This window comes from Neodiprion fabricii, chromosome 6 (genome assembly GCF_021155785.1).
Source record: "Neodiprion fabricii isolate iyNeoFabr1 chromosome 6, iyNeoFabr1.1, whole genome shotgun sequence".
NCBI lineage: Eukaryota > Metazoa > Arthropoda > Insecta > Hymenoptera > Diprionidae > Neodiprion > Neodiprion fabricii.
In genome coordinates this window covers 9288633-9301586 of record NC_060244.1, presented here as the reverse complement: position 1 = coordinate 9301586, position 12954 = coordinate 9288633, and the positions used below count along the sequence as shown (strand labels likewise).

Here is a 12954-nt window from a genome sequence, read left to right as displayed (position 1 = left end):
CCCCCTCTCGATCAGATAAAAAATGTATTATGGCCACCATGATGGAGGACGAATACCTCCGACAGAAACCCGGTAGTAGGCACGGCGGTAACATTTCTTCCTGTTTTTATAACGCCGTGCCTGATTCCATCATTTTCATACGAAACACGGATTGCCCCCGTCTCTTCTCTTTTACCGCGAAGCTCACACTTTACCTTATTCGAACTTTGATGCAGGGCTGCGATCTAAGGAAATAAGTTCGTTGCAACCGTCGCAGGTTGCGTTACCAGCGAAAAGTGTTAAACGGCGTAATATTCGAACGTTTCATTCCAAGAATTTACTCAGGTTCATAAACTGTTTCACCAGTTTTGTGTCTACGGTAGATGGCGGATCGACTCGTGCAAAGCTACCTGTTGGTGCGAATTTTAGCTCGGTAAAACGGACACGAGGCTGAAGATAGCAGCCAGAATTAGCAGCTGAACTTTCTAATGTTCATTCGAATAAGGTAGTGAATTTTTACAATGCATAAAAATCAATTTTTAGCCGCATTTTGTAGAAAATTTTCTCGTGGTAAAACAATATTTCGTTGTAAATATCAAAATCAATGAAAAAATTGTTTCAAAATCGCAAAAAAAATCGTGTCGAATAAAATAGACTTATAAATACAAAATCTCAATTTTACTTTAGTGAATTTAACAAGTAATACTTTACTCATGGTATTATCAAAATATTGAATAACCTCTGGTAGATTCATTCGTTAAATCTATTCGGTGAATAAAGATTAGTAAAATTTACGAAATCACGAGAGCTACTAATTGATTACCTCTATCAAATGATATGTTACATCGTGCATCGATAATTTGTTTTTACTGAAGTGGCAAAACACTCTCTGTAACGCGTTAAAAATCCTTTCTCGAAACAGACGTGTGTCAATTCACAATGGCATATCTCTTTGTCATTGTTTGATGTGGCATTAAATTCATCTAGCATAAAATACAATCAAACGATAATGTTTTTAGTTACAACAATCAGATAATCATTTTTCAATACTTACAAAATGATGTAAATGATTTCATATCCGATTTCGCAATCGCCACAGAATCTATGGGTTTCTGGTGACCTAACTTTCATCAAACATTAGTGAAACATTTTTCTTTCTGCGCACTATGAATGTAAAATTAACTAAACATTTTAGTTGTGTAAAAATAATGTTCGGTCGGATGTATGTTGACCCTGAATTTTCATTGCAAGGACCAAATTTTGGTCATTGCGACGAATTTTTATTCCGCGTGTATTCCGTCGAAAGCATGGTGGTAGAAGAAAAGACGGGATTTTTATCAAGTGTCTTTGGATTTCAAAGCAGTGTAACGTGGCCTCCTTAAACTCCAAAACCCGAACGCCAGTAGTTCAGGATTTTTAAACTCCTTCTACCACGTTCCAGCCTCGGTTCCTAACTAAAAATTTGATCATCGGCTGCCTAATCGCAGACTTGCCAACCGACACCTGAGGCGCTTACATCTCCAAGAGGGAAATATCGAAGCTTTATTTAAATCGAGGGTGGGAGCGGTGCATGGAAGCCGTATGGGTATTTTTGCGAGCGAAATGGTAGAATCTCGTCGACGGTAAGGTAAAACGGTAAGGCTTCCTCGGTTTTCCCTGTCACACTGGCAGGCTTACGTACACGTGTACTCAAGAGGCGAAAGAATCGACTCGTCAAGAAGAGCGTGGACATAACTGACCGGGACAGAGCGGGTGTATGTACAGAGTCTCGAAATCGGATTACCAGCTTTCCTCTTGCCCTGCAGCAGGGCGGGTATTGTGTATCGAAAATACCTGAATACCTCCGAACCCCTCGGCGTGTCAAGACCGTCGGTCTGATCGTGGGCGAAGCTAGTTGCTCACGGAGATGCTCGTGGGTCTGAAGAGGTGAGAGACCGTAGAAAATACTTGGCTATAGCCGGGACGAGGAAGGACAAGGAAGGACAAGGTAGGGGCAGGACACCGGCCTTGCGTCCATGCTGCTAGATGGCTGACAGAAGCCATGCGCATCAGAATCCACCTACTTAAGCACGGATAAAATTACCCCCGGTAACGCTTCTGTCTTTCTTACACCCCGCTCGCTTCAATGCTGCCGCCACGCCGCGTACGCCAGACCGAACTTCGTCCATCTCTGCTCCGGGCTTCGGGGTAAATAACTTACCAGTCTACTGGAAAGTATCCGCCAGGGGTTCTCGGCGCGTCTTTGCCTTATTCCAACTCTCTTCGATTCTGGTTATGACGTTTTACTGGCAAATCCGACAAATTTAGCTACAGAAGTATCGACGTTTTTTGGAAAAAACATTGTACCTCGAAGAGGTGCACGGAAATGTTGAATGGAAATAGATTTACAGCATGTGGTTTGATCGGAAGGAAGAAAAAACTGACTTGTGTGTATTATGAGTTTAGTTTCCGATCGTCAATTTGGTACGTCAGAAAAGAGTGGAGGTTGAGAAAACGTTGGATCGAAGAGGTTAGGTACCAGTGACGTCACAAGTGCCGTCGCGAATCAAAGGTGTTGGTTGAAATCGCGCGGGATATTTGAACAGTAATAAATTGCTTTCATCGCGGTCGAAGAAAAGTAGCGTATACGTTATCTTTTCACTGTTGAGAAACATTTTCATATGCAAAAAAGAATCTTTTACGCCCTGCAACAACGAACGTATGAAAATATTTTAACGATGATTCGGATTTGGAGTTGCGACGTGACTTGTACGTCGAGTTGTTTGAATATTGAAGGTCTTTGGACCGACCGAATCATCTGCCATGAATTGCGAAACGAGTTGGGTTTTTTGCAAATACAAACAAGCCGCATTACGAGCTGAGAAAACGAGGCTACCGCGATGAACGTCACGAGGGAGATAGCAAAAATACCGCAGACACGCAGCGCTCGAACAAAGCCACCAGATATGATTCCGCCTAATCACCAACTTCCTATGCGGGTATTTGGTCGGCTGGAATATGTTTAAGTCCGCTGTCCTTCGTTATATATCGCGCAGCTGGCTTATTTTACATTCCGGGTGACCGGGTTGTTTTGTTTTATTTTTTGTTAATGACGCATGAAATATTTAAGCCCTCTTTTCCGTCTCCGTTATCGCGGAGCTACCTGTGCACTGCTATATTAATGCATGCGCGTGTGCGTGTGTGTGTTCATGCATCGCTCATTCCGTAATACCCTTTCTTTAATTCTGTTACAGGCGCGCCTGTCACGTCAGCAGAACAGAACCGGTGAGTGAATATCTCAACGGCATGCAAAGCAATTGTAAACGTATCCCGTATTTGATCGGGGTTGTTTGACTTGCCGAGCTTTTCAAAATCTCTCTTTTACCCTTTCTTAGAAAATGTGTAAACCTCGAAACAAGTAACCGCTCATGTATTCAAGTAAGTCAAACATCAAAAGAGCTGGAGTATGGAAGACTGACTGATTATCAGGGTTCGCTACGGCATTGTTGACCGAGTCTTTTACCACTTTCTTTTTCTACATCGAGGGCTTCTCGACTATCCTTAGTTCTCTGTATGAAAAATACATTCGAAAGGCGCCGGTATCGCTCGAAAAATTATTTATTAGGAAGACAACAACGATGCCGTAACAAGTATCGCAGTACTCGTCGGCGATCGGAGAGTCGTGAGATCTCTTGAATTTCTCATATCGCATGTTTTTGCGTCAAGGTAGAAAATGATCTTGATTCTCGGATGTACGGGGAAGTGTTTAAGAGTCAAGAAACTTGACTTAAAAAAGACAAGCATGTTTTTAGCGACATCCCGTGGGCACGAGGTTATCGGAAGAAAAAGGCGGAAATAAAGGAAACAAAAAAAAAAAAAAAAAGAAACAAGATTGAAACGCGGGGCGGTATCGCACCTGCGCATAAATTGTAACTTACCTGTGAAAGATCGTACATTATACACACCGTCTAATGAAAATGCGAATAACAACGATAGCGGCGGATTCAGGGGCGTGCCGTGCCATACTGGCCGCGTACGTATGCAGTAAAGGGGAAAGCAAGACCCCGTTAACTTGGAGCTCTGATTACATAGCAACTGTGGCGCATAACCGCCGCGCGTCTGTCTTTCTCAAAGACCAATTTCCGGGAGTCGATATGCATATTTACATGCACCCACATACATATATTACACATTATACAGAGGTCATGGGTATGTGGGATCTAGTCAACCTGGTGTACGACAGCACTGCGAGTTTCTCGTTATACGGGACCGAGGAAAATTTCCATATCTCGGTAATTGTAATTCACCGCATTCGTTATTTACAGACACGTTGCACACACGCTGCGGTACGCGTGTAACTATCAAAATGTCACCGCACACAGGCACGTACACCGATCGAGTCGACACTCTTTACCTCCGTCATTCCGACGGCTAGATACGCTGTGCTTGCGGGTATTTATATTTATAGACTTGTTCTAATTAAAACGGAGCAAAGGTGAAAGAGGTCCTCGGGTTTTGATCGGGGTGAAGAGGTTTGGCGGTAACTCGCCGTTCCTCCGCGTGCACCTCGATTATGCACTTATCGACCTTTTTTTCACCGACAACACTCTTCGCTTCCCGCAGTTTCGGGCAGAGCTTTTTTCAAGCCGTTGACCGTGAACGCTTGCCACCTCACGAATATTCGACTTTATCGCCGGGCGATCTTTCCGTGGGCAGACAGTGGGACTTGATCGGTACATTCACCCTTGCGAGCTTCTGATTGCGCCCAACGCGTCCCACCGCCGTTCGCGAACGCTGATTGACACTTGTTCCTGTCTGGCAACGCCAGTGCCGGTTGAATTTCCGTCGTCTCGGATCGGGTGAGTAGAGTGAAATTTACGCGTGTCGGGATGTGTTGGATCTGAAAAATGGATGTGCACGATACTTGGGTGTGCGGTAATCGACGTTCGCTGCTGTGTATCCGATGCTTTAACGCCCTCCAAACGATGACGTGACTCTTGATCGGTAACAAATACGCGAGACTCAAATCTAGGCTGTTTTTTGAATTTCTACGTACTTTTTCTCTAGAATTTTTGGTATTATTCAAAGGTTTGACATTAACCATCTACAGACTGTGTATTTTAGCTCTTTATCGATTCGTCGTCGAAGTTCTGTTCAGGTGTCGTTTTAACGACAGTTTAATAAAGACACTGTGCGAAAGAACGGATCCTGCTTGAACTGACGATATTTTTATTTTTATTCACCGAGAACGATATGTATCTGAAAAAATTGATCAAATTTCACGGCTAAATCGCGCATGAAGCGGAATTCGATAGTTTGATCCTTCGTTAGCGTGTGAATTACTAAATTCGACACGACGACATTGCGATTTTACTTTCCAGCGATACATTCACGCAATTCAAAATAATAATGTTCGTAAAAAGAAATGATTGGAACTGAAATTGAGAGAATTTAAAAACCCCACGTCGAAGATGCCAAGAATGAAGGAACGATTGGCAAGAAAAATAAGTGAAATTTGCGTTAAGATCACGGCTGTAAAAGTGATCGAAAACGACGACCTCTGGCGCGTTTACGAACGGCTACGTCCCTGGTGGGCAAAGTTCACCGCCTCCTCGTCGGGAATCGAACAGGGATGGCGTAGCGCGAGCCCCGCGACGTCGACATCGTCGCCCTCGAGAGGGAACGAAGGGAGGGAAGAAGGAAGGGAGGCTGTACTTAGTTAGCGGACAATGCGGCCCCTAATGAACAGCCAGGGGCGCCAACCCCCGCCAGACCAACTACAACGGAGCAACCCGAAATGACCGAGTCGCCCTGTAACACACGGATGCAGAACGTGTCGCAGGTGCCGGCAAGTGGAAAACGTCGCGAGCGAACAATCGCCTTTCGTCGATTTCACGCTTTGCCAGTTGCCGGATCATCGAGAAACTCGGGAGTTTTTGTTGCTCGTATGATTTAGCGAACGCTTTTTTTTACAGCCAAATTTTAGCTAGGCACTCTGAGTCCCGACTTCGTTACAGGGACGATAGTCAACGATGGTTGAGAACCGCTGTAAGCCTCCGTGGTTGTAATTGGATTCAATTGTCCCGCGTTAAATCAGTGACTCCTCCTTGTCTCCTTCTTCCCTCCTCTTGCCAGCTCTCTCTCTCTCTCTCTCCCTCTCTCCTTCTCTCTCGTCGTCGCTCTTCGCCGATACTATTCGCTTCCCTTCGTCGCTCTGCCGGCTATATCCTTCCTTCCATCATTCGTCACTAGGGCGACAGATCGGGTTTGTCGAACAGGTGAGGCATGGAAGACAACGCCGATTCGATTCGAATGCCAGTGTATTATAATTCCTGATTTACTCTCAAAGTTTATCACGTGTAGGGAACATGTTATTTTCATAACCGTGTTGAACGATTCTGGTAAATGCTTCCACTGGATGGTTTATCAACTTTTCCTTACACGTCTTCGAATTTATAGTTATCGTTTTTCACCTTGCGCACGAATTTTAACGTTCGCAAGAAAGACGTAATAATGCCAGTCGGATAGAGAGATCTATGTAGCTTTCAACGGCTCAAAAAAAAAAAAGGAATGAATGTAACCAACAAGAAAAAAAAAAAAACGTCACGGAAAATAGGCGTCCGATTTTTAAAACGATGCGAAAAATTATTTCGTGATCAGGACATCGGAAGTGCGATGAGTCGGGATAGTGAAAAACCTTTGACTAATTCAAACTTATTGCTTTTTTTCAAAGAGCGACAACACTGTCGTGCACGCAGGCTTGCCTGATATTAAAATGGATGAAGTGATTGGTACATTTATCAGAAATACAACCGTTTTTATTTAGTTTAATTTCAATCGGTACATTTGACCAGTAGGACAGAGACTTACGGTTTAAATAGATTCGGAACCCTGATTGATTTACCAGTTCGATGTTACAAAAATGAAGCAATCGTGTGAATTTTATTGAAAACCATTAACAACTAAAGTTCCTTTATTTGGATCTGCAATTTTTGATTTTTTTTTTTAAATTTATTTCTAGAACCGATTCTTCCAATAAAATTCTTCAATCTTCCAACCTTGCCTTAAGTACTTTTGCAATGGACTGCGCGTCGCTGCATGCATCATCAAGATGTTAATTTAGCACGTTTTTGTACCGGAGATGTCGAATAGTTATTTTCAAAACGTGAGCAATTCTATCTCCGCGTTTTAAACATCGTTGGTACAGCAGTACCTCAAGCGTAGAACCATATCAAATTTGAAAAAAGTGAAAACACCTCGCACCTTAAGTGTGCAGGGTTATTCCGTTGCTGGTAAAACGCGAAGCGTGGATAAAAGGATAAGAAAGATAGGAAAAGAAGCCTCTGACGTTGCGGTTGAAGGTGGGAGAGGAGGCTGCAGTGAAGAGGAGCCATCTGGCCAATTTCACTTCGTACCTACTCTACAATATCCTCGTTGACTAAAAAGATATCGGAACTGTTCTTCAGCCCTGAAACTCCGGCTCCCTGCCGGAGCAGCCACCCTACGCTTCGTAAATACTCGCCACTCTATCTCATTGGTAATATTGTAAACGGTAATTTTACTAATGGCACTGTGCCTCGGTACCTCGTCTCTGTTTTTTGTCTGCTGGCCTGAGTACGGGAAGGAAAGTGAATACGTGCGGTAGGCAGGCATTAATGCGTCATCCCGAAGGGCCGCTTCCTACGATTCCGGGCCTACACTGAAAAAAATTTCACTTCTTACAGTAGCTAGAAAAATTGAGTAAAACAGTAATATATACATAATAATAATAATAATAATAATAAGTAACCTAATGTGTCATCCTGACTATGAAAAATTGTCAAAACAATTGAGCGACGTTTTGGGTATTTGAGTCAAACCATAGAGTTCACTTTAAAGTCTCATGGAAGAATTAATCTATATACACGAAAATTGCTGTTAAAAAATTGACGTACGCAATTGTATGAAAAGCGTGTGTAATTGGACTGATTTCAGTAGGGAAAAGTCGTACGTTTGTGAGGAAAAAAATAAATAATAATTGGGGTATAGTGGATATTGGAGGTATTTCTATAGATCCAAGACTTGGAGTTAAACGTTATTCCGGTGTATTTCTGTTTACTTATTCAACACCAGACAACAGGCGCGTCGGCATCGAGTGAAGTGAGCGTAGGCAAAAGAATAGTCTTGATCTAAGAAACCCTCGAAATGATATATCTGCGTAATTTATCTCTATATATTTGAAACGTTGCCTGCATACTCGTTTTATCTCCCACAAATGTTTGCCCAAAGAATTAGTGAGAGAAAAGAAAATCTCGTTTTATCTGCCGCGAAGAATTAGGTTGCCCCGAAATTTATACTTGTGGTAACAGAACGATGCCGTCTTATTGTCGGTTTGAAATATCATTTCTTATACATCCTTGTACAAGGCTTTACAATTTTCAAACCAATCGAAATAAATGCTCGTTTTTCCACAAAATTACAGGAAGGAAAAAAAAAGTGGGGCAATCTTTTCTGAATTAATGTTTTTCCAACGGTATCCTTTTCGTCTTGCGGTTGACTGAGAAGCCTGTACATCGTCAGGGAATTGGACGATTCTGATATGAGAAGAGGCGAGTCTCTTGTCTGTTATCTTTTCTTGAGTTTACAATTATCTGTTTATTTATCATAGCCTTGAAAAAAAAAAAAGAGAAAGAAAGAAAAAAAAAACCTGGAGAAAGGAAAATAGGAAGAGGAGAGAAAAAGAGAAGAAACGGCTGAACGCACATGCTTGCCCTAAGTTTACAGTCTCCTAAATTTATGGATATTTGTACAAGGTAGACATCACAAGGTAATCGTTTAAATAAACACGGAGTTTACGGGCTTTGCCGATTGGTAAGAAACATTTCGAAAAATTTACACCACCTAGGAAAAAAAAATATACCATTTTCACAGTTTTCTTTGGAATTGGTGTATAATAATTCAATCACACGTCCGAATACACGTTATTTTTTCTTCTCTTTATTCATTTCGCTTCTTCATGCTCGCGGGCAGTTAAAAATTCAATGATTTCAATCTTTCTAATTTATATTGCAAAGTATAAATAAGTTTTCTATTTCATCGCAGTTTCACATTATACGTGCGTGCATTTAATTTCGATAGTACAGACGTAATATCAAGCACTTTAACTCCTTTACGATCCTTATCATTAATTAACTCTGTTTAATCGAACGTTTATAACCCAACCCAACGTTCCGAGTCTCTGGAATGACTTGAACGAATGAAATTTAACGAACGCTTAGTTGGGTAGAAAAAAGGCTATCAAGTGTAATCGTCACTTAAATGCTAACGCAAAGAACACTCTGCGAGTATTCAAATCTATTCAACTCGATATTTAGTTTTCTAATGCTCGTGTCGGCATTGCAGCCAGGCAACAGTTTCTCCAACAAAATGTCAATCTTGCCGTGTAAAACTCGGCTTGGTTGAGAGCCTCTGTTCGAACACGGTGGGTTCGCTCTTCGTCTCTCCCTCTTTTTCTTTCTCTCTTTCTCTCCCGATGCGAAGGGTCGCGTCGTCGTCGACGACGGCGAGGACTCACGTATTAAATACAGGCCTCGTTAAAAAATTCTGGAAAGCGAGTCACGATTGGCCGTCGTCTACCTCTACCGATATCTCTGTCGCACCGCTGGTTGACTTTGTGCCGCGGTAATTGACCCTAAAGCAGCAGAGAAATTGGGAGAGGGCTCGCCATTCGGCCAAACTATTCCCCCACCCCACCCCCCCCTTCCCCCCCATTCTTCTTCTTTTTCCCGCAGTCCCCCGATCGTTGTTAAATTATGTACCGTAATTTGTTTATGCGAGGAACGATCGAGGATTTATCCAATTGTCACGTCGTTTCATCACTCGTCAGTTTTTTCGAACCAGACTTTTTAACTTAAAATTCTAGGCCAGCTATTTATTTGAGGGTACACTAAGAGAAATTTATAGTTCCGGTTACCGCTCAGTGCATAACTATTTTCATTTTTTTACCACAATCGAAAAATATAGTTCTAGGTAGAAAATGAAAATTAGTTTTCTAGCCGTTACCGGAAAGTCTGGTATCCGTTGCTATTCTTTCTCGTTACGATCACTGTTGCTATGTTTTCTTGTAACTGTTGAGATAATTTAACGCTTGTGCAAGAATAAATTGACGTTAAAGCCTTGTTTAACTGAAAAAGTAGAGTAAACCGAAGTAACTGATTTTGCGTTGCAATTACCAAAAAAGGATCGACGATCGCGCAAAATGGTTAGGCGTATCCCGTTTTTCGTAATCTAAACAATATTCAAGCAGTTTTTTTTAACGATACTTGTTTTACTGAATTTTTCTAGTTACTATAACAAATGAAATTTTTCTCAGTGTATATTTGCGTTCAATAATGTTGTCATGTAAAACATGTAAAGTAATGAAAAATGTACTCTCTCAAAGGATAATAGAAAAGAAAAAATCTCACCAACTCTCCACTCGAACAAACACTGTATACTGGAACGCGTTTTGAAGATTGAAAAGAATTGTACAATTACAGTTTTATTCGACATTCGGCAATGATCGATTTTTATTTTTGAATTCTACGTTCCGTTTCTTTAATTTCTTCCCCTCTAAATTTGACTTCATTCACGTTGCACGCAATTAGGATCAGGATAATCGTGAAAATCGGCAGAGCCTGAAAATGTTTGCGGAATTCTTTGACGCACTTGTCGACAGCGAATGCGGAATTTCGAGTTTCCTAAAAGCATAACAAACGGTAGGTACATAAATTTCGATTTTCCCATTTCCCGAGCGCGAGCGATGCAGCTGGCTGAATATTACGATCGTGAAAATGGTTCAGTCAAGTACGGTATAACGTTTGGCTAATATTCCTATAAGATTAATATAAAAGTTTTCAACCCTTCTCTACGAGCTGTGCACACAGGGAGGGGATAGAGCAGACCAACAATTTCCTCCCGGATCGGGTCGGGTTAGAGTCGGGTTATGAGCTCGCTCAGGATAATTTTATCTATAGCTAAGACCCCGGGATGTCTGGCTTACTACGCCACTTACGCGCCATACCTTGCCTTAACGATTCCAAGCAACTTCGCGCAGCTTTTTCTCCCAATTAACAATTTCACACGAGTCCGGATTAAATTATCACCGAGAAAATTATCAAAGATTACTTTTTTCGAGCGATGAACCTTCACGGGTGTAGAAATCTTTGTGCCGACGCTTATCGACGTGTTTTCGATGCCAATTTTTTAGGCACGAATGTTTGAGTTTTAGTCGTGACGGATTTGTTTTCGTCGAATCATATCGAATCTCAACAGTCGTTTGTTATGACAAATTTACGTAGGACATAATTGTGCGACGATTAACTCTGGAAATTTTGAGGCATTGGATTAGAACAATCCGGAACATTGAATCTTTTCGAAATTTCAATCCGCAACCAAACTCTCAACGGTTATTTATTTGTTGTTACCTTTTATTTCTGCTACACAACGCGAAACGGTGGAAATAATTGCGTCGTTACGAAGTATCTGAAATGAAAAATGGAAGTCGCGTAATTTCGTGAATTCTTCATGTTTGGATATATTTAAATACCCTGCCTCTTTCTAACACTTGTAGCTCAAGTTCTTCTTCGCCCCAGTTTTTTATCGTCCCTCTAATTTTCACCGTAGATTCACAGTTTGCAGTCTGGAATGTGATATTATAATACTCGAAAACGACGAAAGATGGATAAATTAGGCACGTGTAATTAAATGCGCGTATACTTCGTCACGTTAGATTGGAGCGTGCAGCGTCGCTAATATCGGGCAAGAGTTTATATTTCCATCAGCAGTCCGTGAATAATTATCATTCGCAACGGTGTTATTTCGTCGAACGAAAATTCCAGAGGTGGGTAAAAATTTAGCCACGCATTAGATGCGCGATTATTCGCCGTGGCGGTGTTTATTATTCCGAATTGAAAGAAGAAAAAAGTCGTGGCTAATCCAAAATCTCGCAGCTGAAATACGGAATCAAACCGTCATTTATCCTAAGATTCTAGTAAAACGGGTATCGTTATGATAAAGGTTAAAATATTAGTTAAATTGAAAAAAAATGCGGAACAATGGGTAAAAATTTATTACGGTACCACGTTTTCCGTTTATCGCAACTTTAAACATGTTTCGCAACTTTAAACATGTTAGCCACACATCTGGAAAGGCCTGAAAATTTTCTATTTTGGTCATGAAAATAACCAAAAATATTAGTTTTCTATCACGGGAATTAGAAATGATTTTTTGAGTTCACAAATTTCTTTTCTTTACGTCGAGAATAAAAACTGGCTTGAATCGAATTTTTGTACATTATATTTTTTTCAATTCGAATTGAATTTAAACCGATACAGAGTTAATAAGCTAAACGATTTAGGTTTCAGTAACTACCAGAACTGGGTCTTGGAGAATACCTGGAAATGTCATGGAATTTTTTTCTCAAAAATTTTTAGCTATTTTTAAATTTTATCTTAAAATTTTTTAGCCCGTTAAGTCTGTTGGCTTATGGATTGTACGCGATAACCGAACAACGAAAATTTCTCTCTGTGTACGACGAACAGCTCTGTTTGGAAATGTATTCCAGAAGTCGGCTCCTAATGGGCAAAAATGAGCTCATTATAAACGAGGAGCACTCGACGAAGCCGGGAATTAGGAGGCGGGCATGAGTTAACACCAAAACCCTCCAGTGCAGCCTCTTCATCGTCGGGGCATAGACGCCTTTCACTCCGATGTCGTGGCGCGTCTGCGGACACCCGTCTTCCCATTTTTCATTTTTTTTTTCTCTCCATCTCGCTCTCGTGCAAACCCCGTTTTTACCACTGATACGAATTTTACGAGGGCCGAAACTTGAATCCTGAATTTTAATTAGGCTCCTTCAAAGATTCTGCTGAAGAGAGAAGATTAGGCAAATACTTGCTCGGGATTTAAGGGGACTCTTGGGTTTCACCGCTTCGAACTGTTTCCCCTGTGTCGCTAATCGCTGCATCTTGATTGATA

The 12954-nt window shown here is 41.4% G+C and overlaps 1 protein-coding gene across 5 annotated transcripts in view; it reads left to right on the top strand.

The window, feature by feature from the left end:
• The window catches only part of LOC124184622 (LIM domain only protein 3-like), a 115337-nt gene that overhangs the window by 53432 nt on the left and 48951 nt on the right, over positions 1-12954 (top strand). For 3 of the 5 annotated variants that reach the window (XM_046574551.1, XM_046574550.1, XM_046574552.1), the window contains one exon: positions 3213-3243. The exons of the other annotated variants lie outside the window; for them this stretch is intronic. In XM_046574551.1, the coding sequence (XP_046430507.1) occupies positions 3213-3243 (31 nt within the window). The remainder of the gene's footprint in view (positions 1-3212; positions 3244-12954) is intronic. 5 annotated transcript variants of the gene reach the window in all.